Source organism: Sciurus vulgaris (genome assembly GCF_902686455.1).
Source record: "Sciurus vulgaris genome assembly, chromosome: 18".
Taxonomy (NCBI): Eukaryota; Metazoa; Chordata; class Mammalia; order Rodentia; family Sciuridae; genus Sciurus; species Sciurus vulgaris.
The window spans coordinates 26,660,822-26,687,694 of record NC_136479.1 but is presented as its reverse complement, the minus strand read 5'-3'; the positions used below and the strand labels follow the sequence as shown (position 1 = coordinate 26,687,694).

General features: G+C 43.1%; 1 protein-coding gene across 1 annotated transcript; it reads right to left on the bottom strand.

The window, feature by feature from the left end:
* Nucleotides 1-38: 38 nt before the first annotated feature.
* EIF3B (eukaryotic translation initiation factor 3 subunit B) lies at nt 39-26,315 on the bottom strand. Its single transcript, XM_079120162.1, has 19 exons — nt 25,782-26,315; nt 20,322-20,514; nt 18,384-18,503; nt 17,922-17,979; nt 17,587-17,715; nt 16,991-17,148; nt 12,650-12,781; nt 12,503-12,569; nt 12,042-12,088; nt 10,561-10,771; nt 8,800-8,872; nt 7,287-7,409; nt 5,641-5,719; nt 4,814-4,952; nt 3,376-3,501; nt 2,774-2,851; nt 2,231-2,339; nt 1,954-2,072; nt 39-1,437 (listed from the first exon to the last, which is right to left on the bottom strand). Exons 1-18 carry the CDS (start codon nt 26,242-26,244, stop codon nt 1,969-1,971), a joined length of 2,409 nt encoding a protein of 802 aa, XP_078976288.1. The 5' UTR covers nt 26,245-26,315; the 3' UTR covers nt 39-1,437; nt 1,954-1,968.
* Nucleotides 26,316-26,873: the final 558 nt, after the last annotated feature.

Below are 26,873 nucleotides of genomic sequence, written 5' to 3'. Positions count from 1 at the left end.
GAGTTTGAAGCACGGAGAGCGAACAGGAATACTATAAAAAATGGGTGTTGAGGGGCATGGGATGAAACATGGCAGACACAATTTCAAGACACCAGAGGGGAAGAGGAAGGCTCATGAAGGGAAAGGAACGAAGCCCCTTGCCCAACCCAGGGAAACCCAGTCACCCTGGAGCCTCCATGAAAGGCCACAGATGAGCTTGGGGCACAGCTCCACTGAGGACAGTCAGTGAGGAGCTTGGGGCAAGGCTTCATTTCAACTTCTCAGGAGCCAACTGAGCATCTCAAGTGCAGCACTTGGCCTCTGTCCCTGCCCTGTAATCAGCCTATCCCACCACCTCAAGCATGCCTTACATTTGCAGATGTCACATAGTTGTGGGTCCTAGAAAATCCCTCCCATGTGTCCTGCTATTTTAGCACAACTTTGGGCTCCATGAGATGCAGGGAAGGAGGTTGGAGAGACAGCAATATCACAAGGCACAGATGGGTGGCAGGACACTGCAGAGAAAATGACTAAAACCACAAGGATCTGTTCACTCCCTTCTCAACAGTAAAAGTAAATATTCTGAGGATATCACAGTGGTTGAACTGATGCACTCAATACAAACTTTCTAACTTGTCTAACCCCAGAAAGACTAAAGGGTTCTCGTCAGGAAAAAGACATGCACTCGGCCCCCCACCCCGCTCAGAAATGAAAAAACTGAAGAAACTATTTTGGACCCACTGGACCAACACATGGCTGGAAAGGCAACAGAGCAGGAGGGAGACTGGGTTCTCCGAGCTGGCCACCAAGCTCCCTGCAAGCCAAGTGTATGTGTGGAATGACTGACTGCCAACTCCCCTGTGGGGACCAGGCCTGGCTGTAGACCCTTAGCACTGGGAGAGGGGAATAGAGGCACCAGAGTCAAGACGCTTACCTACATGCAAAGAGGAGAAAAGACAGCTTTTTCATACAGGGTTGCTTTATTTCCACATTCAACCTGCTGAGAGAACCTGCCACACCTGCACTGCGGGGTCCATGGCCATGACGCCGCTGAGCTTGGTGGGACACAGGCAGTGTGCTGTCTCCCTGCCAGTCTCCAGGATGCACCCAACACTGGCCCATGTAGAGAACAGTGAGTCCTTGAACTAAAACCCAGCTCAGCTGCAGGTGGAACCCCCGGAACACCACCGCAGCAGGAGAGGAGACGATAGGAGCACCGCGCGACTCTGCTCGGCGAACACTGGTGGTTGACAAAACCCAGATGAGAAAAACCAAAGCAGTGCCTCGAAACCTCCCCACTGTGCACACCAGGGGTTTGAAGGCACAAAAAAGTGTCAGGATGGAAGAATCCCAGGTGCATTCACAGCCCAGAGTGAGAGAAAGCACAGGTGCAGATTCAGAGTTGTGCAGGCTCTCTGCAAAAGGGTGGCCTCTGCTTCAGGGCACGATGTGGTGATGCTGCAACAAAGGAATAGGTGAACCACGGGAGCAGGCACTTCGGTAGCCCCCAGTGCAGACTCCAGCCTTTGAGTCCATGGCCCACTGCAGTTAGCTACATAGCAACAGAGCACAAAATCACTGTGCAGCTTAGTACCTTTGTCCCTAGACAGTCATGAAGCAAGGACAAGAGAGGTCACTAAGCGGTTCTGCCTCAACTGACAATGACTTGCATAGGGAGGTGCAACTGCTATGTTCAACTCTTCTTCCTGTGGGCACCCTGAGGATGTCCACTAGCGAAGCCCTCCAGAGATGATCAGGCTGGACCCCTTGTCTCTTCCCATCAACCTCATTCATAACCCAAGGTGTCTGATGACTCCTTCACCTAACTGGCCAGGCAGCTGCGGTCAGGTCTCTAGAGCAATTCTGAACTTGCTCTCCATGCTGCACACACAAAAGTCCTGGCTGACCCTGAGACCCACTCCACCTTCAACAAAGCACTTTCTAACACGGAACAAAGCAACAAGATGGCCTTACCACACAGTGCTCAGGTCACTCTTGGTTCCCAAGAGGAATCACTTCCTCAGTAACAAAGAACTCAATGGTCTCCTCTTCCCAGTCATCCACGTTGCTGTCCAGCTCGTCAGTGTCCACACCTAAGAGGACAAAGTGTGCTGACCCTGGATGCTCACAGAAAGCTGCGGAAACTACAGCCACAGCCCGGCGTAGGAGAGAGACACTGCACTAAGGAGTCACACCATCCGTGGGCTGGGAAGTCCTCTCCACTTCTGGACACCCTCAGAACCTTTGTTACCTCCTCTCAGTTCTAGACGTTCATTTTTCTGCTTCATGTAGAGTTCTTGGGCCGCTTTTCGGTATTTCCGGAAATCTTCCATCATGGTTCTCCTCCTCTCCACCAATTCCTAAGTACAGTTAGGCGGAAAGTCACAGAATTAACACTCATCTTCATGTTTTAGCTTAACCAAAGTGAAAGCATTCTGCCACAAGTAACCTGCATCTTGTGCAATGTACCCACCACTCCGTTTACAGAGAACTCTCCATGCAAGGAACATGTCTGTTCTCAGGGATTTTCCTCTGTCCTTGCTCCCTGAACCCAAACTTGAAAAGCCAGCCAGCAACAGGGCAAAGGTCAAGCATCTGTTCTAGGTGTGGCGCCAAGCCCAAAGCTGCTGGCCTACACCACTGCCTTGCCCCAGAACAGGTCAGTGTCCAGGGGAGAAGCAGTGCCACCACCTGTCCCACGGAGACAGACACCCCCTCCTCTCCACCACACTGGTTCCCCCGTGCCATGGAAGCAGCCTTTAGCATTCCTCTCAGTTCTAAGAGTGAGCCTTACCTTTGATGCTTTGGACTGGCTCAAACGGTCCTTTTGTTCAAAGATCTTGGAGTATTTCTTCAGATCCTTTTTAATTTGCTGAAACAAAAAGCAAGTAACTCAGGGTTTAACATTCAAAGCAAGAACCACAAACGCAGCCTTCAAACCTGCCAACATGAAACAACTCCTCAGTGATTTTAGAATACAGCATCTGGGGCACTGAGGCACACTGGTTTCCCTTTCACTTCATCCTGAGTGACCTTTTCCTTGGATTTCTATTTTCCTCTTAGTGTTGGTTGAATACCATTGGCCTACTTCACCACAATTATGTAAATCCCAGATGTGTATCTTCTAATCCCACAAAGGCTGTTAAAAGCCCCTGGCATCTTTGTCCACCCATCCCAGTTAATGCAGAACTTCCTCAAAACGACCCCAAAATTTATGTTGACAATCCTGAAACTACTCTTTTCCATCTAGTCTCTACTGTTCTTGCATCTCTTCAAAGGACCATCCACAAATATTCTGTTTCTACCCTCCACTACCACCCCAGCAATTGTAGGAAAAAACAATTGTTTTCCTTTAATGCCACAGTTGCTTCCACTGAGCCTGGAGAGACCCCACACCTTTATCTGTTCCTGGCTGAGAAGTGTGGGGGGCCGCGGTCTCCAGAGCAGCTGGCAGAAGCGATCTTTATTATTCTTCTGCAGAAGGCGTCCTTGGAATGTCCACAGCCAGTAAGCATTGTCAACCTACAACACAGTGTGTGCTGTGAGTCACTGCTCCAGCAGGGAAACAAAATACCCTGGAACCTTCACTGCACACAACAGCAACCCCAGCAGCTACACAATGACATTCTGGGTACCCAAGATCCAATAGGGAAAGAAACAAGGGCCCCTCAGCAGGGGTAAACAAGACGGCGAACAAACCAGAGACAGACAAACTGTAGGATGCAGTATACAGAGTACTTAAGAAAGCATAAGCCTGTTTATTCCTGCTGCAACATAAAACTTGCACCAGAATGCAAGTCACCTATCACTGGTCACAGTGTGCCTGGATGAGTTTTCATTCCTCAATGCAGGAAGCAGTGCCTTAGCTCATGTGCTAGTGTGACTCCTCACTGTCCCATCACTCTGGAGCTAAGTGTGTTACCTAAAACAGTGGTCAGCAGTTTACAGGATCTTAAGTAGGTGTGGAGGTGGGCCTCACTGTGGTGACAGCTGAACAGGTCTGAACACAGGTCATGGGCCAGGTACCCTAATCTGAACAGAGACTGTAACTCAAGATGTTATTCCCAGAGAGATCTGGGAAGTTGGTGTTCCTAACGTGTTGTTGCCTCACTAAACAGAATCACCCTCTTTGACTGCATAGGCTCTATCTGTATCAAGTGGAATAGATGTCAATACATCAACAAAAGAGAGTCATTAAATATAAACAGAAGTCCCTGGAAGACCCGGCACAATGAACTTGAGAGGTGAGATGGGGGGAATCGGAGATTCTGCAGAGAAGTACTTGTGCGATTGCAGACAGGCCCTGCAGCCAGAAATGCTCCTTGAGAAGTCCTCAGGTTATGGATCTTTTGTGAGACTCTAGAGGAAACTGCTTGGCTGGTATGTACCTCAGCGTAGAGGGTTTGGGTATGTGGGAGGACCTGGGTTCCAGCCCCAATATGGGTTTAAAAAAAAAAAAGAAAAGAAAAGAAAAGAAAAGAAATGGCTACTCTCCCCCCAAAAGGTGTGTGAATAACACAATCTCACCCCTCTCCAGAATCCCAGGCCTAGGATAAGATTCTCCCCCAAACAGGCAGATGTTGCTCCTGTACCAGGCTCTACCTTTTCTATAATCCCTGAACCCTTCTTTCACTGATACCAACCTTAGCTCTTCTGTCAAAGACAGATCATTTCAGAAAGTTAAAAACAAGAATCCCAATGTTCTCTGATGAGACTGGGAAAAGAGCTGGTACCAGACTCAGTGCTCTTTCCTTGAAACCTGGGATGATGAACTGACAGCAAGCTTCACAAGGTTCGTTTGGTTCTGCTACTGAGGCTTCTTAGCCCCCCCTACCTTATGGCTCCACCAGGACACAGAGGTGACCACATAGCGCCCAGTTGGGTCCCACTCGACGTCAGAGGCCATGTAGTGCTCTGCAATGTTCATGACAGTACAGTCGGAAGTGTCGACAAATGCTAAGGCACCGTTCATACTGTGGAGACAACACAGCAGTCAGACTCCACATAATCATCCCTGCTTTCCTGCTGTGAGAGGCAGGAGGGTCATGGTGACATGCAGGAACTGGAAGCAGGTGACTGCTGCTGGTTGTGGAGTGTCGGCACCCCCAAACTTTCACCTCAGCTGCCTCATAGTTGACAAGGAAGTGACCAGAGTAACAATCTCCTACAGACACTACACTACCATAGAGGAAGTGCAACAAGGCTAACCACACTTCCCAAAGTGGAGTAACAACTCTGCAGTGCAGCAGGGGAAATAAGCAACACAATGATATTAACTGAGGCGCAAAACGCTAAATAAACATCACTACTATTTCTAAACATTCAACTGGTTTGACAGGGAAGTGAGGGAGACATTTAAAAATTCTCACTGCTAAAAGATAATCACACAACTATCTAATTAAACAGTAGTCCTGCTAGGAGATGTGAGGCTTCACATGAGGATAACTAGATTGCTGTGAAGGTCCTTGCTTGATCACAAAAGGATGCTCACACCCATCCATGAAAGTATCTGCCGGGTCTCACCCAAGTCTGGGACAGTGACAGACACAATTGAATGATAGCACTCCATCTCTTAAGCAAGAGTCCAGAGGACACAGAGCTTGCTGCAACCTACAGACCTGGGTCAGGGTGCAGATACAGAAACAGGACCTCTGGACCCACCTCCTCAGACCAGCCAGCACGACGAACTGCCCCTGGGGGCTCCAGAAGATTGTGTTTGCCTGCTGCTTGTCGAACACTTCTGAAAGGAGAGAAGGTGCCTGTGAGGCGCCTATGCATGGTTCTACAGCCCAGACACATCACTGCTGCTCTAGGCTCGGTCTGATAAAAATGGACTATCCAGAATCCACACACACACCATACCACTGGTCATCTTTGAAAAACTGTTTTAGAAAATCCATCATTTAAGTGCATCTAAGATGTGATTCAAACTTTAAAAAAAAAGGAAAAAAAAAAAAAAAGAGCACAGGGGTTCTTCGAAGGTACTTTTTTTTTTTTTCCCCAGAAGGCAATTAGTTGAAGAGTTGTAAATGTTCATCATCACGGCTCAAGTATGGAGAGTCCATGGTATCCATCAGATATCAGAGACATGACCCCAAGACCAAAGGTTATTCTAGTGACTCCAATAGCTTCTAGTTGTGTGTTTATAAAACTAGGTTTATCATCTTCCCAACTGTAATCCCAGTTGAGGTTGAGGCAGGAGGATCGAGAGTTCAAAGCCAGCCTCAGTAACTTAGTAATGCCCTAAGCATCTCAGTGAGACCGTGTCTCTAATAAAATATAAAAAAGAGCTGGGGATGTGGCTTGGTGGTTTACCGGCCCTAGGTTCAATCCCTGGTACCAAAATAATAATAATAATAATAATAATAATAGTAATAGTTTGTAAATAATTAAAAGGGCTGGGAATGTGAATCAGTAATTAAGTGTCCCTGGGTTCAATCCCTGGTACCCATCCCCAAAAACAAAAGAAAGAAGGTAGACCACACTTTTCCTTATGTCTTTTTAACAAAGAATGAGAAGCCTTCCGATAGCCTGTGATCGCCCATATTTTTTTAAGTTGTCAATGAGACCTTTATTTATTTATTTACATGTGGTGCTCAAAATCAAACCCACTGCCTCACACATGCTAGGCAAGTACTCTACCAGTGAGCCACAAAACAGCCCCCACCAAATTTTTTTTATATACAAGAGAACAATACAACCAGTTTTGAAACACACAGCAACTAACCCTAGCAAAAACACTTTAAGCTGTAGCAAAGTGAGAACTAGACTTTGCACAGAATTGTCCTGAGAAGTTACTCCTAGGGCTGGGGAGATAGCTCAGCTGGTAGAGTGCTTGCCTTGCAAGCACAAGGTCCTGAATTCAATCCCCAGTACCGGGGGAAAAAAAAAAAAAAAAAAAAAAAAAAAAGTTTACTCCTAGGTACAGAAACCCCTTTTGAGTCCTGGGATACAGTCCTGTGGAGGGTGGTGCCAATGGAGTCCCTAGTGTGTGCTGACCCCCATGCAAAGCACTAAAAACGATTCAAGGATGTAATTTTATTCAGACCAATGAAAGAGGATAGGGTCTTAGAAACCCCAAGTTACAACAAAAGCCAGGGGCACAGAATCCTAGGCTCTGTGGACAAATGTCCTTCCATAAGTCATCCCAGCCTCGCTAATCCACAGCTGCCTTATTTATATCAAACTCAGGTCTGCTCAGAAGGGTGCCTAGGTCAGTCCATCACGTACTCTTGGCAAAAACCAAATCCTATCACCTCTGTTCATTTGTCAAGACAAGGAGGCCCAAAATAGGTCAGGCCACTTACTGATGAGCTCAATTTTCCCATTGCTCTTCACGTGGTAGAAGGAGACAGATATCCGTGGAGCTTCTCCATGTAACACAGCAAACTTGCTGCCATTAGGTTCCCAGGCAAAGGCTATGATGGTTTCTACAACCAATTTAAAAAGTTAGCATACTCTGTGATCATTTATGAGAACATTCTAATCAGTTAAAATGTTCACTATTCAGAAGCTGGGGTTACGGCTCAGTGGTAGAGCGCTTGCCCAGCATGTGTGAGGCCCTGGGTTTGAGTCCCAGCATCACATATAAATAAATAAAATAAAGGTCCATCAATAACCAAAAAGATATTTAAAAACAAGATGTTTGCTAATCATCCAGATAAAAGCCCCCCCAAATTCTTATATTTATCTGAAGGCCCACAGAACAAGTGATGACAAGAAAAGGCAATTGTTCATTACCAGAGTTGAAAAGCAACGGACTTAGGTGGACCCAGTGGCACATGCCTGAAGCACTCTAATGCTGAGGCAGAAGGGTCACTTGAGCCCTGGAGTTCCAGGCCAGACTGGGCAACACAAGACTTTGTTGTAGGCAACAAAAGCAGCTGATCTAATTTGTATGAGATGCTTTAGGTAAAACTCTACCTCTGATCCCAGGAACTCTTGCTTTCCTAAGAGTCACACCCACAGTGAGACTGGCCAACGTCTGGTAGGCCTGAGGACTTCCTATACTCACTGCCATACAGCAGTGACCTTTTCGCCCTAATACAATGGCCACATTTCACCATTTTCTCATTTCTGTATGTTCTCCGTGGCAAAAAAAAAAAAAAAAAATAACGTGATAAATTTCCCAGCTAACGGCAAGAAACAGCACTAAATATTTTCCATGAGTCGAAACCTCTAATCTTAAAAGAGGTAAAGTTAGCTTTGTGAAAATCACAAGTTCAAGGGCAGCCTCAGAAACTTAAAGACTGTTACAAAATAAAAAAAATTAAAACAAGGACTAAACATATAACTCCATGGTAAAGTATCCCAGGCTTAATACTCAGCAACAAAAAGAAAAAAAGAAACAATCCTCCATACAGCAAGCAACTCACTCAAGAAACCAAAGGATACACATGTATCCTTTAAGGTTACAAAAAAACAAAAACTAAAAACTCTTGCCTCTTCTTACATCAAGAACAACTTTTGTTTCTAAGATGAGACACATTTTGTGATGTGTCTTAAATGTGGAATGAAAATCCATCCTTCACACATTCTTTTTTAAATATGAGAACAATTAACCTTCTTGGCTTTGGTGCTACAGATCACAAAGATATGGGGGGAAAAGTAGGGCAAGTTTAACCAGCACTTATAAAACCTAAATGCTGTTTTTTATTAAAAAGGACAAAATCACTGCAATTCCATGTGCTCAGGTCTGGAGCTGTCTGTTCAGAGTACATCATCTCACATCGCTCAGGGGGTCAGTTGAATGCTGCAGAAGCCAATGGCGAAACAGCACAGGAGGCCCACCCCACCACAAGACAGTAAAATGAAGCTTACCCTTCATCTCAACCACATCCACAGGTACCTGTTTCTCTCTCATTCGGAAGATTTCAAAATTTGTGACAACACCCTGAATAGAAAACAAAGGGGGGGGGGTGTGACATTCTGGAAATTAAAAGCATGAGAAGATTTAAACCTAGTAAACCACCCCCAAACACCTGATGGGATTAAAATTCTCTCATGAGGAAACATTCCTGAAGGCTTAGGAGTATAAACGCAGTTACAACAGAACAGTGGAGACGTGCACTGATGCTAACCCAGATTCTACTTCAAGGAAAATGCACTAAGGGTCATACTCACATTGTCCTGTCTACTGAAATTCCCAAATGTCCTAAAGGTTCATCAACAGGGACCAAATACTGATATAGTGGAATAACCTGCACCGGGATCTTCAAGAAGTAATGTGTTCAAAAGCAGGGCACTACACTACTCACCAGAGCCAACAGCCACAAGTGTATAAAAGGAGTATTACTCAGCCATAAACGAGAATGGATGCTGACACATGCTCATCCATGCCAAAATGGATGAAATGTGAAGATGCCAGGTAAAAAAAAGCCGACAGAAGACCACAGACTGTGTGAAGCATCCAAAACAGGAAAATCCATAGAGCCAGAAGGTAGACTAGCAGGTCCTAGTGAGGAAGGGTATGGAAAGCAACTGCTAATAGGTACTCCATTTCTTTTCTGAATGAAGATAATGGTCTGGAATTAACAGTGGTGACTGTATGACCTTGTGAATACACTAAAAGCCATTGAACTGGCTTACCACTAAGGATTACCACTAAAAGGCAAGTTTTATCATGTGTTAACTGCATCTTAAGAAAAAAAATTAATAGAAAGGGAAGATGAATAATTCCACTAAAAGGAAAATTCAGGTAATTTTTTGATAAGGCAAATAATAAAGTGATGCAAACAAAAAATCTGGGTTTAATACTATGTAAAGAAAATGTGTTTAAAAACAAAATTATACATTCCTGTCAACTGCCAATGTAGAAAGAGGCTCAGTGTCTATAGTCTACTGTATTCCTGTGAATGCTGAGTGTACTATCTATTTAAAAAAAAAAAACAGGCTTAAAAGACCAAAGGGTGCAGTGGTACATGCCAGTAATACCAGCGACCCAAGAGGCTAAGGCAGGTGAATCATGAGTTCAAGACTAGCCTCGGCAATTTAGTGAGACCCTGTCTCAAAATAAAATATAGGCTGTGGCTCAGCGGTTAAGCACCCCTGGGTTTAATCCCTGATACCACCACCACTCCCCCAAAAAAGACTAAAACCTCCATTTCCCCCAGTGTTTCCACGTCAAAGACAATAAGCACAGACCAGAAAGTATTTCATGGAGAAAAGAAGTTGTATTTCTCAGATGACTGTGTCAAGAGTTCTTACCATGGCATGTCAGCTAACCACTTTTGGTCTCAAGTGGGGCTGAAAATTACCCAAAAATCTGAACAATAAACATATTCTGCTAACATCCTCCAAATAAAAGAACAGATATGCCAGGTGTGATGGTGCACGCCTATAATCCCAGTGGCTCAGGAGGCTGAGGCAGGAAGATCACAAGTTCAAAGCTTCAGCAATTTAGCAAGGCCCTAAGCAACTCAGTGAGAACCTATCTCTAAATAAAATAGAAAAAGGGCTGGGGATATGGCTCAGTAGTTGAGTGCCCATGGGTTCAATCCCCAGCAGGAAAAAAAAAAAAAAAGAACAGCTTATTTACAACCAAGTGCAAGAAATAACCTGTTCCCTCTCATGTCCACTTACCTGGGTTCCTTTTGGAGTCCTATCTACTTTAACACACAAATAATCTCCGTTTTTTTGCCAATGCAGCTTGCAGTCCACAACATTAAATAGATTCCTAACTCGTATCTCTTGTCTGGTAGGAAGCTGCATCAGGGTTACCCTGGCTGGAATGTCTTTGTCTTCAGGGACCCAAAAGGCTATTATGTTACCACCAGGAGACCAAGAAAAATCTCTGCAGGACAAAGAAAATAAAAATGTTATATAAAGATTAAATGATTATAAAACTGAACAGCAGAAGAGAACAGAACTCATTTATTCTATAAAAGCTCTACACTAGCATCCTGACCAGCTACCACTAAACTTATAGCTAGTTCACTGTGCACAGTTCTGTTCCAGACTGTTATAGGCACTGTGTGTACAATTTAGCTGTCCTTATGACTCTGAGGTTTTTTTGTTATACTCATTTTGGCAAGAAGAGACACACATATTACTAATCCCACTCAAGTACTGCTGCAACAGGGCCAAATAAAGTCAATTTTAGGCTAATGGATTTAGCCATATGAAAACTAAGTTAATTAAGGCAAATCCTCTTCCCTATAAATCACTCCATAAGGTGGCTATTGTAACAAATGATCCATGAGTTTTATCTATGCCAAAAAACTTTTTTACATGCAAAATTCTGTTTTATATTTAATGGGAGTCAAGTCCTGATTTTACTTTTAATTATAAGCCCAAATTACACCAAATGGAAAAATCAAAAGTAGTTAAGATATGTCAATTCTTGGACTACTGGTAGTTTACAGTGGCAAGAACATTCAGATGAATAAAAACATGAATGCTCGTCTATGACAATGAGAACAAACTGTGGTTCACTGATGCCTACATACTCCACTTCCCAGATCACTGGACCAATAGGGAAGATCTTTCATCCAATGTTCATCCTTAAGAGGCCAAAGTCTCTGAACCCCAAGAGTCTCCAGTTCAAAGACAGGTATGGTCCAAGACCATTTGGGCTCATTATGTGCACAAGAATGGGAAAATACCGTGAGTAAGAGCAATGGTTTAAAGTGGAGGTCCCAGAAGAGACAACCTAGTAGGCATTTAGCAGGCTGTCTCCCCTTCCTCTGCTGTTTATAGCACTGAGTGGAGTCCTCCAACTGCCCAAGAATGGAGTGCTAAAGAAGGGGGAGCAAGGCAAGCCAGCTGTGATCCACTATAGGTTTCACTCCCCAAATTCATGTATTGGAAATGTGAATTCCCAAAGGGACAGCATTAGTTGGGGCCTTTGAAAATTAACTTGGTTACTTGGCAAAGTTAGGGAGTAGACTTTCACCTATGAGGAAGCCCAGACACCAAATCTGTATGTAGGTCCCTTATCTCAGACATCTAGTCTCCAGACCCAAGAAAAATACAGTTCTGTTCTTTGAAGCCACCCAGTCTATAATGTTTTGTCAGAGCAACCAGAGCACACTCACACCAATCTAACAGAAATTTTCACTTACTTTATTCCAGAGATCTTCAAACTCTTCTTGTCCAAAAGACCCATAGACTGCCCAAAACAAACAAACAAGGATTATAGTTGAGTCAGATCATGCCAATGCCTCAATGATATACACAATTTTTTATAAAGGTTCAGAATTCTCACTGTGAGTCTGCCTGGGGAATAGTGTAAGCATCAAGGGTAACAGGCAGAATAGCAAAACCACTTCCCACCTACCCAGAAGCAAAACACACACTTCCAAAGCCACTGCCTATAGCACTATAAGTCATGACAGACACCATTCAAGACTTCCATCCAGAACATGACAAACTGGGAAAGCACAGCACCTGGTATGTGTGTTAAGTTCCGCCCTCTACTCATTACACCAGGTAAAGGAAAAGACACTACATCCTTGAGCAAGAATACTGACAACTTCAAGCAATAGACACCCTGTCAGTCTTATAGATTCTTAAAATCACTCACAGGAGTTTCATAGATGCTAAGGGTATCAAGCGTCATTCTTGCAAAGAATTTACCATCGTGGCTCCACCTAAGGAGAAAAAAGAAGAGCTAGGCTACCTCAATGAAAAAGAAAAAGCTACACACAGCTTACTCCTCTGGTCTACTCACTTAAAAATAGGCCAATGGGCTGAGCTTTCACAGTGAAATCCTCTTTTTTTGTGCCCAGTAAGGATATCCCAGATGATTATGGCCTGAGGGTCATCCTGAGTGTCCATCAAGGGGCTAAAAGTCACCAGGTATCTGAAAAAGAGGGAGATGGCGTAAAATAGCTTATGTGAAGTTTACAACTCGATGTACAAAGAGTGTGTGTCCCCCTCCATGGGTAAGAAGGCTGAGTTCCAGCACAGCTATAGGAAGTCACAAGCACAGGACATCCAGAACAAGCAGTCAAGACTTGTGAGAATCAGCATTTTTCCCATATACCATGTTCCCCTGAGAATGCTCTCTGATCCCTCAAAGAGCATTCTCAAAGGGAGGGAGAGAAGACAGCCTCTGCAGGTGTGAGGCATTCATCCACTTTCAGTACCAGCGGTGCAAGAGACCCCAACAATAAGATCCCCACCAAGACCAGCAGGGCAGACTACTCACACCCCAAATGAGAGTCTACTTGAGTGGGTTGGCCCAGAGGAAGAAGTAGTATGCGATTCCCATGGCATCTTCAACACTGTTAATTAAGACCAACCAGGTAAGCAAAACACATGGACACGGGGTTCAGAAATTAAGTGTACCTCCAAAGGGAATCAAGTATACCTCCAAAGGGAAAATCTGTGCCTGGGGTTCCCCCAGCAATTATTCACCTGACTGCTGATTTGTCTACAGTCATAGTACTTGGTCCCTGTTCACACACAGTGAAAATCTCCTAACCATTCTGTCCTTTTTTACAACGAGCAGTAGGAAAGCAGGAGTGGTAGGAAAGCAGAAGCAAGCAAGCACAATGAGAAAGACAGGGCAAACATTTTTTTCAGGGTTTTCAAGGACTGCATCTTTTCCTGGTGTGGTTCTGACAACAGATTAATCAGCCAGATTAAAAATGATGGCTTGAGGGGCTGGAGTTGTGGTTTAGTGGTAGGGCACTTGCTCAGCACATGTGAGGCATTGGGTTTGATTGTTAGCACCACATTAAAAAAAAAAGTTTTATAAAAAAATGTTAAAAAGTGTGACAGCTTTAGTCATCTCTACCATCAGGTATGACATTCTTCAAGGACCTTTCGGACTGTTCTTAAACTACAGCAATCAATGAAGACCTTAACTAAAAACAGACTTTTCCCACTGCAATCTATATAATAAAAGAATCCAACCATCCAAGCATTTTACCAATAATGAATGAAAAACTGTTCAAGTGGATATAGACAAACGTGTAATCAAATTAATTATAACTTAACATGGCAAGTTACAGGAATACAGGTGGAACTAACTGCCTGAAGGAACTTGAGAAAGGCTTCACAGGAGATGTAAAGACTCATACACCTGTATGTCTCAAGCTAAATGTTTATCAATTTGAACATATTGCTACTGAAATGAGAAACATCAAGTATCTTGTTCCAGACACACTTAAATGTTTAGGAATGAATGGGTACTCTAAATACACTATGTAAAAACTATTTTATCAATTTTAAGAAATATCCATCAGAACTCGGTTTACAGAAAACATAAGACTGAATAAGTTAAATGCTGCCTGAAATAATGAGACTGATTCAGAAGACAAAAAAGTTTTTGGGGTATCTAATTCTGTCTTAACAAGTCAATATGAAAACAAAACCAAACGGGGAAAGATGTCTTCAGAGCTAGAAGTACCACACACAACACTTACACCTTAACTGGGTCCAGGTACAGAGTTTGCAACTATGTTACCGAGTATGCACTGGTGCTACATGTTATTAAATAATAATGTTGTTAGATGTCATGGTTTAGATATGTGGTGTCCCCCAAGAGTTCATGAGTGAGACAATGCAAGAAAGTTTAGAGGTAAAATGACCATGGGTAATGAGAGACTTAACCCAATCAGTGAATTAACGACCTGATAGGATTAACTGAGTAGTACCTGTAGGCAGATAGGGTGTGGCTGGAGAAGGTCCCTGGGGGCATACCTTTGAGGTATATTTTGATTTTGTTGAGTTCTCTCTCTGCTTCTGTGTTGCCGTGTCCTGAGTTGTTTTCCTCCACCACACTCTTCTGCCATAATGTTCTGACTCACCCCAAGTCCCAAGGAATGAAGCCAGCTATCTATGGAGTGAGACCTCTAAAACCATAAGCCCCAAAACAAACCTTTCCTCCTCTAATTGTTCTTATTAGGTCTTTTGGTCATAGCAGCAAAGAAGTTGATGTTAATAACAGAATTGTGGGGGCTGGGGAGATAGCTCAGTCAGTAGAGTGCTTGCCTTGCAAGCACTAAGGCCCTGAGTTCAATCCCCAGCAACGCAAAAAAAAAAAAAAAAAAAAAAAAAACCACACAGAATTGTGACTATATAGAAAAATATCTTTATATTATAGTGATGAATATTAGATGTCCATTACTTTAAAATATTTTTTAAAACTCTGAGTATGGCAAAACAAGAAACCATTAAATATAAATAGTTTTTACTACAATTCCTCATACAGTTGGAGTTACCTCTAATCAGAATACCTGAAATCTAAAATGTCCCAAAAATCTAAAACTTTTTTTGGAGGTACTGGGGACTGAACTCAGGGGCACTTAAACCACTGAGCCACTGACATCCCAAGCCCTATTTTGTATTTTATTTAGAGACAGGGTCTCACCAAGTTGTTTAGCACCTCACCATTGCTGAGGCTGGCTTCAAACTCTCAATGCTCCTGCCTCAACCTCCCAAGCTGCTGGGATCACAGCCCCGTGTGCCACCACACCCGGCTCCAAAACAAAACTTTCTGGGCACCAACAGAGGAAAATCCCACACCTGATCTCTTGTGACAAGTTGTAGTCCAAATAAAATCACATTGAAAAATGCTATATAAAATTACCTACAAACTATGTGCACAAGGTATACATGAAACAAATGATTTTCATTTGTTTGGGCTCCAAACCCAAGATATCTCATTATGCATACACAAAAATATTCCAAAACCTGGAAAAAAAACAACAAACGACTTTGAAATCTTGAACACTTCTGATCCAGAGCATTTTGGATGAGGTACAACCTAAGGCAGTTTTCTGTGTTAGAACATTTCTACACTAAAAGTGCAAAAGAAAAAAAGGAATGAACTTAGCACAAGCACCAGGACTCCTGGGTGCTCTTAGCAACCCACAGTGAAACAAGCTTGCCTGCTGCAGAAAGTAACAGCTGAACTGCCGCACTAAAGGCCAAGAAAAGACTGAGGTGAGCTCTGAGAAGCCTAATAAGGGTTCCTTTAAGCTTTCCTTTCACTCCAGCTTCTGACACATGCTTCTGCCACATGGACAATCTCAGACATGAGAAAAATTCCTTCCTAGGGAAAAGGATCTGCAAAAAAACCGACTTAGACCTTGGACTAGATCCTGAACTTATCCTTATATGAGGCATTACCGTACCAAAAAAAAAAAAAAAAAAAAAATCACACTGAAATATGGTACTCTCTAAAACAAAAAAAGTCTCAAATCAGTGTTCAATTTCCCAAATTCCTGACATTAGTAACTAACTGCAATGAGGTAAAAGAATTTTCTATTCCTAGGGATGCACATTTAGGGTAAAGATATGTGATACTTCAACTTATTGCAGTACTTCCCTAATTTGCAGGTGATCCATCCAAGACAATTCAATGGATGCCTAAGGCCTCACACCAAACCACATATATATATTTATCTTTTCTCTGCACAGTTATCTATGATAAATTTATAAATAAGACAGTAACAAAATAAAACTCTAATAATGTGAAACTACAAATAAGTGGAAAATACTATATCTCCAAATAGTTCAAGTAAAAATGTTTTACATACACATACACATAGAAAACGACAAAGTAATAATAACTGAATGCTAACTGGAGAATTCCAGTAGAGAAAGTATATAGGAGTTCTTTGTATTCTTCCCACAATTTTCCTTTTTAATTTTGAAATTACCACAAGATAAAAAGGCTTTGAAAATCATTCCTAGAGCTGGACGCATGCCTATAATCCCAGTTACTGAGAAGGCTGAGGCAGGAGAATTCCAAGTTCAAGGCAGTCACAGCAACTTAGCAAGCAAGGCGCTAAACAACTCAGTGAGACCCTGTCTCTAAATAAAATACAAAATAGGGCTGGAGATGTGGCTCAGAGGTCAAGTGCCTCTGAGGTCAAACCCCTGTACACCCTGCCCCCCAAAATAATAATAATAATAATAATAAATAAATAGGGCTGGGAATGTGGCTCACTGGTAGAGCACCCCTGTATTCAATCCCAGCCCCCACCCCCAAAAAAGAAGTTAGCCATAGAAGGCTAATGAGGTAAAATATAAAAACTGCCTGTTTCTACCAGCTTACCTTTCACAAGGTGAGAAGTCAATGAGCTGAACCCCTTGGTGGCTGAATCTCTGGATTTGCTTGAATTTCTCTCCCCCCCAAAGAGCAATGCCTCTCTGATGAAAGGTTGCCAGGTAAGTGCCCTTAGGAGACCAACGCACATATGTCTCTGTCCATCTCTGTGGAAAAAGGTAGGGTCAGTGAATCTACCATATACTTCTCAGGACTTGTTTCAAAGCTGGAAGAGGAATAAAAGAAGTTGTTCTCAAAGAGTTAACTCAAAGAAAAAGAAACATCACCTGCTCTTCTGTTAATTTCTTTTTTTGAGGGGGAAGACTGGGGATTGAACCCAGGAGCGCCCAGCAACTGTGTCACATCCCAAGTCCTTTTTTTACTTTTATTTACAGACAGGGTCTCGCCAAGTTGCTTAGGGCCTTGCTAAGTTGCTGAGGCTGGCTTTGAACTTGCAATGTTCCTGTTTTAGCCTCCCAAGCCCCTGGGACTACAGGCATACACCAAGACCCCCAGCTCTTTTGTTAGTTTCTGATGGAAACAAAGTTCTACTTTGTTAAGGAAATGCAAAAGTTAAGTGCCACCCATGGGATGCAAATACACACTGCTCTTTCTTCAATTGAGACAGGGTCCTTCACATCATTCCAGAATATCGATGTACGGTCTCCACTCTCAAAAATCACACTGTACTGATCTCTACATTCTGCCTCTTCCAGCCAGTAACGTAAATTTCCCTTAAAAGAAAAGAAAAAAAAAAAAAAAAAAAAGAGGGATTTAATGCACTGTGTTAACTTTAATCAAAGAAAAACTCATTCGTAACCATTGCTCCTAGAGAGATGATAACCTCTGTGAACATCTTTAACTGCCACAGAATAAAACTTCAAATCAAGATATCCAGTATTTTTTTTATGTATTTAGATATGGATTTTATACAACTTACCAGGTCTTTGAAAGGCTGTTTCTCTGGAATATCCCATTCGTCACTGATCGTCATATACCTGGAGAACAGACACTGCTGAGCAGCACACACTGATGACTGGGTAGGGTGAGAGAACACAGTGCAAGCCCAGGCAGTGCTGCACCCCTCCCAGCCCACCCCAAAGGTGGGGAAGGGATAAGTGTCTGCTAGTATTAGCACTGGTTAGGGGAGCTGCTGGACACGAGCATGGTGCAGACTCAAGACTTCATTTTGGGGCTGGGGATATAACCCAGTTGGTAGAGTGCTTGCCTTACACGCACAAGGCCCCGGGTTCAATCCCCAGCATCGCAAAAAAAAAAAAAAAAACTGTTCATTTTGTTTAACCAAGACATTTATGGCCTGAAAGGCCACTAGCACCCACTGAGGAAGGGTGACTACACCGGCACATTAACATTCATGTTCCACAGTCAAGTCTAAACTTACTTGTCAAAATCGGTGAAGAGGTTGACCCGGAATGTGTGCTGCTTATCAAGCTTATAACCATCAGCATTTTTTACAGCATCCACGGCATGAGCAGGAGACGCATATTCCAGGAAGATATACCTGAAGTGTGAAAGTGAGCAATTTCAGCATTGCACTCTATAGCCATACACTGTGGCACAAGCTTGCAGTCCCAGCAACTAAGGTGGCTAAGGCAGGAAGATCACAAGTTTGAAGCCAGCCTCAGCAACTTAGCGAGGCCCTCAGTAACTTAACAAGACCCTGAAAAACAGTGAAAAATAAAAAGAGTTGGGGATGTAGCTCAGTGGTAAAGTGTCCCTGAATTCAATTAAAAAAAAAAAAAAAAAATTAGGCAGTCAAAAGAGAAAACAAGTACAATTGACAGGCCAAATAGTTTCCTTAAAAAGAATGAAATCCTAACTAGAGGATCCAAAGTCTCTACCTTCAACGTCATAAACTATAGAAAAATGAGTAGCTAATACAGAAAATGTTTGGTGGTTTCAAGATGTGTATACCTATGTCAAAACTTACCAAATCTTATACTTTAAAATGATGTTAAGTTTGCTGGGTATCAATTATCTCAATAAAGTTGTTAAAAAAAAAGTCTACTATTATGCATGAAATGCAAAATTAGAGGACCTCAGAGGATGTTCATTATAAGTAAACATACAGCACAAAAACTCCTGGTCAAAAAGGTTATCCTTCAGCCTACTTCCCCAAAACATAAAATGTCAGCAGCGTTACCTGTACTTGGTATTTTTTCCAGAAACAAACTATCCTAGGTAGTTTTTAAAACGTCAAAACTTTAATTAAAAAATTGAACTTCATCATCCTCCCATTCCCATAAGATGACTTTGTGCTCTCAAAGGCTAACATTTACACAAAAAAATGGTGGAGAAGATCTGACAAGACTGGGAAGCAGTAAACAAACTCCCCAAAACTGTTGGCAGCAGACAATGGACCAAACAGTACATCACCCAGTGAACCAGGGGCAGGCACTCTACAAAGTTCAAAAATCTTGACTCCTGGGTGTAACAGTGATGCACAAACTTGCATAGGACACAGGTAGAGGACACAATTGTTAAAACATTATGTTAATCAACAGAAAAATGAGCAAGTCATAAAAGAAAATAGTATCACAGTGTTTAAAATTTGCCAATATGGAGGGATAGGAATACAGATCAGTAGCAGAGGGCTCCAGGCCCTGGGTTCAAGCCCCAACACCACAAAAAAATAAAATAAAATGAAGGAATTAGAATACAACTTATCAACATGAAAGATCTAATTTTGATCAGAAAAAGCAAACTGCAGAACCATTACTTTTAAAAGACATAGCACTTTTTTCCATAACACTAAGAACTGCTAATTAAGCAGTGACACCACACTTTCATCTCGATTACAAGAAGCACTGCATTTCAGAGATGTTAAAAAAAAGGACTGGTGCTACAGCTCAGTGGTAGAGCACTTGCCTAGCACATGTGAGGCACTGGGTTTAATCTCCAGCACCACATAAAAATACATAAATAAAATAAAGGTATTGTGTCCATCTACAACTTAAAAAAAAATAAAATGTAGAATAAAGGAATATCGACATAAAACTCCACATGTAAAATTTTCTTGAAGCTCTGCCAGCATCCAGATCAGCCAGACCCTTACCCTTGTTACCATTGTGAGGGACAGCGATGGGCTCATCAGGCTGATTCTTCCCAAGTCAGCAGCCAATCCAACAGTCACTTTGTATGTTCCTCCTCCATGATGTCCCCAGGACCAAAATCCAGCTCCTGAGAGTTTCTGGCTGGGGGTGGCCTGAGTATGAACCCCCAGTACATTCATTCACAGTGAGCTCCCACAACAGGTTATGATCACATGTAGACACCAAAATACACACATGGCACTTCAATGATAAGAATACAGGCTCACCCTTTTGTCTTTCCATCCTCTTCAGGATAATAATCATTTGTGATTTTCCCAAACTTGGAAAAGATCTTGTGGATGACATTTTTGAGCTTCTCAAGTCGGTCAGGGCCCACCTGAGGAACATTGTCCACTACAATCACTGAATCAATTCCATCTGCTTCCTGGGGACGATCTTTGAGTACATCACCAAGTAATTCTGTTTGAGTAAAAGAATTGTCAAATGACCTTTCTAAAACCAAATACACATTAATACATTAGCTTAGTGAAAAGACTGCCAAGTGGGGACGGGAGGAATCAATGATCTAATCTAAATGCTTTTATTACGAACACACAAAATCATGACCCATCTTGTTTCAAGATTTAAATGTGGAAGAATCACAAAGACTGTACGCCTCTGATTGTGACTATAAATAGTCAAGATCTGTTCAATGATTCTGGCAATAATGGAAGACTTGAAAGTAATTTTTTAAAAAATTTTAATAATGCAAAATGCAAACAAGGCAAAAAACTTGGAAGACCGAATACCAGATCTTCCAAAGATCCCTTGATTTCAAAAGGTTTCTAGTAAGATCTGGGCAAAATTCCATTACAGTGTTAACAGCACAGGGCTCTAAAGTGGGCTTTTCACAGAAGTTTTTTTTTTTTTTTTTTGCGGTACTGGGGATCGAACTCAGGGCCTTGTGCTTGCGAGGCAAGCACTCTACCAGCTGAGCTATCTCCCCAGCCCAGAAGATTTTATCAAATACACAAATACTGAGGTGCTAGATATATCCACACTTTTGTTTCAATGAATACAAATTACTAGAAAATTTAGGGAGGAAAAAATACCTCTTTAGTGACCTGAGGTAGAAAATAATTAAAAAGAGGAGAAATAAACGGGCTGGATTTGTAGCTCAGTGGTAGAGCACTTGACTAGCATGTGTGAAGCACTGGGTTTGATTCTCAGCACCACATACAAATAAAGGTCCATCAACAACAAAAAAAATTAAAAAATTAAAAAATAAAAAAAGGAGAGAGAGAAATTTGTGAAAACAACACACTCCCCCTTCCACCTTCCAGTTCCCAGACCAGTGCCTGCTATCCTATGCAGGTGAGCTATCTGGTCTTACACCAGGGAATCCAATAAGGATTCGCTAGGGACTGCTTGGGTAAGTCCTTCTCACCTCTCTAGTCAGAACCTACCACCAAGCACTATTTGCTAGAGGTGCTCACAGAATCCAGAGAACACTATATGTTTATAGGTTTGTTATAAAGGATATTACAAAGGATACAGATAAAAGGATGCATAGGGCACAATCCGTGGTGTGTGGTGCAGAGCTGCCATGCCTTCCACTGGGTGTACCATCCAGTTGCAGGCAACTCCACAGGCCCAGCTATGTGAAGGCTCTCTGGATCCTGTCCTTTTAGGTTTTTATGAAGACTTCATTACACAAGCATGACTGATTGGGTTACCAGTCACTAGTAAAGGACTCAACCTTCAGCCCTTCTCCCTACAATTACAGTTGGTTTCTCTAGCAACCAGCACCCTCACCTCAAAGTTCCCCAGGAACCCCAGTCAGCATACAAAAAAACACATTGGAGATCCTAAAGTTATTAAGAGTTGTATGCCAGGAACCAAGAGAGCAAATGCTACTTCCTATTACTTCAATATCTCAACAGCCTCTTGAAAGACAGTACTAAGGGAGACAAGCATTTAAACCAGGAGACTACAGAACACAAAAAAAACCCTGAGAGTTTAATTAGCAATTTTTCTTTCTTAGTAGTACATCTTCAATTTGGCAAAATGTCTGACAGGGTAGCTGGGAGGCATCACAAATATCTACAGACATTAATTCTGTAAGTGCTTAGCAATGTGTGGAAGACAGTAAGTAAGCAGTATGCATCGACTTCCCATGTGCTCCACACATTAACAACTTATTTCCATAACTGCACCACAAACTCAAAATTTATTACATTCCTGCCACCTGTTTTCAAAACCCCAAACTTCGGTACTCAAATTTCTTAAGAATTAATTCATTTTCATAAAATGGTCAGCAAGAATAAAAGAAAAAGAAGGAAAAATGAGTAAAAAGTACTAGGGCAAAAAAAAAAAAAAAAATGAGAAATAATCACAAACAGGTCCCAGAAAGCAGCCTGGAGCCCACAGACTGTTATTTTGTATGAGTCTTATCTCAGGACCTGAGCCCTTTGGACCATAAAGTTCCAGCGCCAATAAAAATACCTGACTGCCTGCCGGAGATGGGCACAAGGGAAATAAAACTGAGTATCAGACAGAATGAAGCAAACCCCATATTTTTTAAATTTATTTTTTGTGGTCCTGGGAATTGAACCCAATGTCAGGCGCATGCTAGGCAAGTACTCTACCACTGAGTTACATGCCCAGCCCCAAATTCTATGTTTTTAATATGCATTCTATATAAACCCTAAACTCAGGTAACTTGCCTAGAAAGCAGTAAATTACTAGGAATTGGAAAATGAAGATACCTTTTAAAGCTGCCATCAAAGCATGCTCATCAGATGAAACCACATCAGCAAAACAGTCAAAATGAGATGACCAGGTGATTTTAAACAACACCTGAAGAATGCCTTCTTATGCATATTTCTAGTTCTTCTGAAAACTATACCCTAATTCTTTATTATACTCAAGAATTTCAACACGCTAAATGTGACAGATGTAATAAAGTATTCCATTCTCAAAAGTTAAAGGCAAATTCTTTCTCCACTTCTGTGGAGAAATTTTCCACAAAAAAAGTTAAAATGTCTTCCAAGGAAAAAATATCTTTAATTTCAAGAGGCAAGCTCCATTATAAACCATTCCTAACTAATTCAAACACTTTTTTCAATGATATTGAAAATGTTACCTTAAAAATGTAATTGATGGTGGTGTATAGTTCAGCGACAGAGCACACGCAAAACCCTAGGTTCAACCCCAGCATCGCTCCCTGCCCAGTGAAAAGTAGCTATCACCTAAATTTCAAAAAAGGAAGACCAGGAAAAAAGGAAAAAAGGAAAAAAGCTGGAAAGAGGCACCTTGGAGAAACAGCAAGGTCAGAAATCTTTACTGTAGAAACTGTAATGGAACCAAGCAAAATTCAGTAGTTTCAAAACAGAATCAAAAAGACCAATGAGAATGAACAGGAAATAAAAATGGCAATAATTAAAAAAAAAAAAAAAAAGAAAGCAACTGTAGTAGAATCTCTTGGTTACTCTTAAAACACGCTCACCATACAATTAAGAGGCCTGTTAAGCTGGATCTGAACTTACAAGGCTTATAATAAAAACCTAAGCTTTTACAAACTATGGCCTCCTTCCCACAAGCTCAAAGCATCTACCTAACCTATAAAAATCTGCCCTTACCTAGGAAGGGAGTAAATGCAGTAACTATAAAATGGGAGACCTATCTTGATCACTCTTAGTTATTCCTGGTTCTAGGATTCCCCATCTGGCTCGGGCGGGGGGGGGGGGGGGATTTCAAAACTAAATAGCAAATATTCAGGTAAATAATACTTCATGACTCAAAGAAGAGACATTAGAAGACAGAAATTTTGTTCACATTTTTGAATGGTCAAACACTAAAGGCAGCTCAAATTTTAGCCAGAACAGAAGATAAAGTATGAGCTAGGTGTGGTGGCACCTGCCTATAATCCCAGCAGCTTAGGAGACTGAGGCAGGAGGATGGGAAATTCAAAGCCAGCCTCAGCAACTTAGCAAGACCCTGTCTCTAAATAAAATGTAAAAAAAAGGGATGGGGATGTGGCTCAGTGGTTGGCACCCCTGGGTTCAATCCCCAATACCCAAAAATAAATAAATAAAAAGTAATCAATTAATTAAAAAAAAAAAAAAGATTGAAGTGTGACCGTGGAACAGTGGTACAGTTGAGGCACTGGCCTGTCATCCCAGCTATTCAGAAGGCAGAAGCAGAGGGATCCCAAGTTCAAGGGCAGTCTGGGCAACGTAGGAGACCCTATCTCAAAACAATAAAAAAGAAATAAAAATATAAAAAAGGACTGGGGATATACCTCAAAGGTAGAGTATTCCTGGGTTCAATCCCAAGCACCACCAAAAAAGAAAAAAAAAAGAAAAGAAAAAAAAAAAAAAAAAAAAAAAGATTCTAACTCCTCAGCCCCTCTTCCCTCTGGACAACACTGTACACACATCAGGATCATTCAGGCTCCCAGGAACCCACTGTGACTTCACCCAGCCTAGCTGGCCTTGCACTGTTAAGCACCCCCTGTCAAATCTGAGTTAGATGGTCTTAAAGAATGCTTTAAAAAAAATTTGACTGCAAAGTAAATAGCCACAGTTCAAAATGAGCCTATAACCAAAAGTTAGATTAAAAAAACAAAACTAGTGTGTTAAAAAGATCACTAGTCTGGGCAAAAGTCTGGTAAGAATCACCTGAAGGGACACACTTCCTCAGGGGTGAGGGGCAGACTAGCTGCTCCCAGTCTTCATAGTATGTGGTGTATATTCTGCTTCTCATACTAAAATGTTTTATCTCATCAAAGTGTTAAAAAATAATGGTGACAATAACAGTCACTTAAAAGTGTTTAAATTGTAAGTTGACAACACTTGGTTGTCTCTATTTTCTTGGGGTATGTATCACTGGCTACATCAACAGTGATGCTCTTGCTCTTCCCACTTTGGTATTAACCTAGTCAATACATACAGAAATTGGTTGACGTGTTCCCAGCTTTAATAATTAAAAATGGCTAAACACACATGATTAGCTATCATCAGAAGTCACTTAAGGGAGCCTGGCACAGTGGTGCATGATTGTAATCCCAGTGACTGGGAGGCAGGATTCCAAGTTCGAGGGCTCAGTCACCTGAGCGAGATCCTGTCTCAAGAGAAAACATTAAAAGGGTTGGGGATGTGGCTCAGTGGTTAAGCACACTTGCGTTCCATCCCTGGTACCTCCCCGCCACCAAAAAAAATAAGGAGCAGGTTCTTAGGTTGAAAGCTGAAATAATCCCTGTAAAGACAACCACGGTGGGAAAGGCAAAATATCATCAGAATCTGAAAAAGTAATGGTCTGCTCTATAGGTTTAAAAAAGAGAAGATCAGAATTTGGCAGGTTCTGCCTAGCACTGTTCTAAATTTGTTTCCGGAGACAACACTTCTGGGGGCCTGGAGACAAAGGCACCAAGTTCTGCACCACCTGTCCCTCCGAATCGGCACTCTGAGGTCTGGTTGGTCAGCTCCGGGGTCCTGGACCCGGGAATTGGAGCATTTTGCTTGGCTCTGTCCCAAGTTGCTACTACTCATACACACCCAGCTCCTAAAAGGTCTCTGGCCCTTCTTTGGAGAGAAGAGAGCAGGGGCCGCACCCCCGCTGCACGCAGACAGCAGCTGTAGGCGAGCACCCCTCCCGCCCTGGATGACTATCGCGGACACACTCACCGGATTTGTGCCCGGACAGCGGAACCAGCCAAAAGGTTCCGCCATGCTCACGCGCCTTACCTTCCTCGCTCACGTCGTCCACAAAGTCCTCAGGGTCGCTGAAGGAGGGCTCGTCCGCCTCGCCGTTCTCCACCACGCGCCGTTCAGCCTCCGCCGCACTGCCCTCGGGTCCGCCAGCCTCCTCCGCCGACGCATGAGCCGGGCCATCAGCAGGCGGGTCGCGGACCTGCTCCGCCAAGGCCGAGGCCTGCGCGGGGGCGGAAAGTTCGGCCTGCGGCGCGGGCTCCTTGGAGGGCGGCGGAGACGCGGTCGGGCCGGGGGCCACCTCCTCCGCTTCGGCCCTCAGCTCGGGCTCCCGCCTGGCTGCCGCCTCCTCCTCGGCGTCCTCCACCCGCGCCGCCTCGGGTGTGCCAGGCCCCGCCGGCTCCTCTTCCGGCGGCGGCTCTGTGGCCGGCTGCTGCCGCGCGGGCTCGGCCCGCTCTTCGGCCGCCTCGGGCGCCGCCACGTTCTCCGCGTCCTGCATGGGCCCGCGCTGCTCCTCGCCCGGCTCCGCGCCGCGCTTCCGACTCCCAGGCCACCCCGCGCGCCCGCTAGCGCCCAGCCACGTGCGTGCGACAGGGGGCCCAACCAAACTACAGCGGTGGGGGGCGCCCGCACTGTAGTTCTCACGTCAAGCCCGAAGGAACGCAGTTACGAAAGAAAGAGTTCCGAAACGAGCGAAGCACGGTGTCGGTGACAAGAACGTGCTAGCTCCCGAGTAACACAATCGCATCCAGCAGTCCACACACTCGCCGGAACCTACAACTACCCATTCTTGAGAGCGGATGGTTTCGCCCAAAATGGCAGCCGCTCCCTTCCTTCTCCCATCCGGCAGCGGGGGAAGACTGAACTATTAGAGGCGCCGAAGGCGGAATCCAGAAATCATTTTAATATGCGGAATTGCATGAAAATATGATGTAACGCAAAAATCAGTACCACGGAAAACTTTAAGCTCAAGAAACGATTCTGCTTGTGCTATTTTCGTCTTTGAATAGGCAAACTGCTTAGCTTACGTGACTAAAACCCCCCTTTTGTGTGTGTTTTAGACTCGTCTACTGACGGGGCAAAAGAACAGACGATTCCAAAATACACAAGGAATTCACGAGAAGCCAC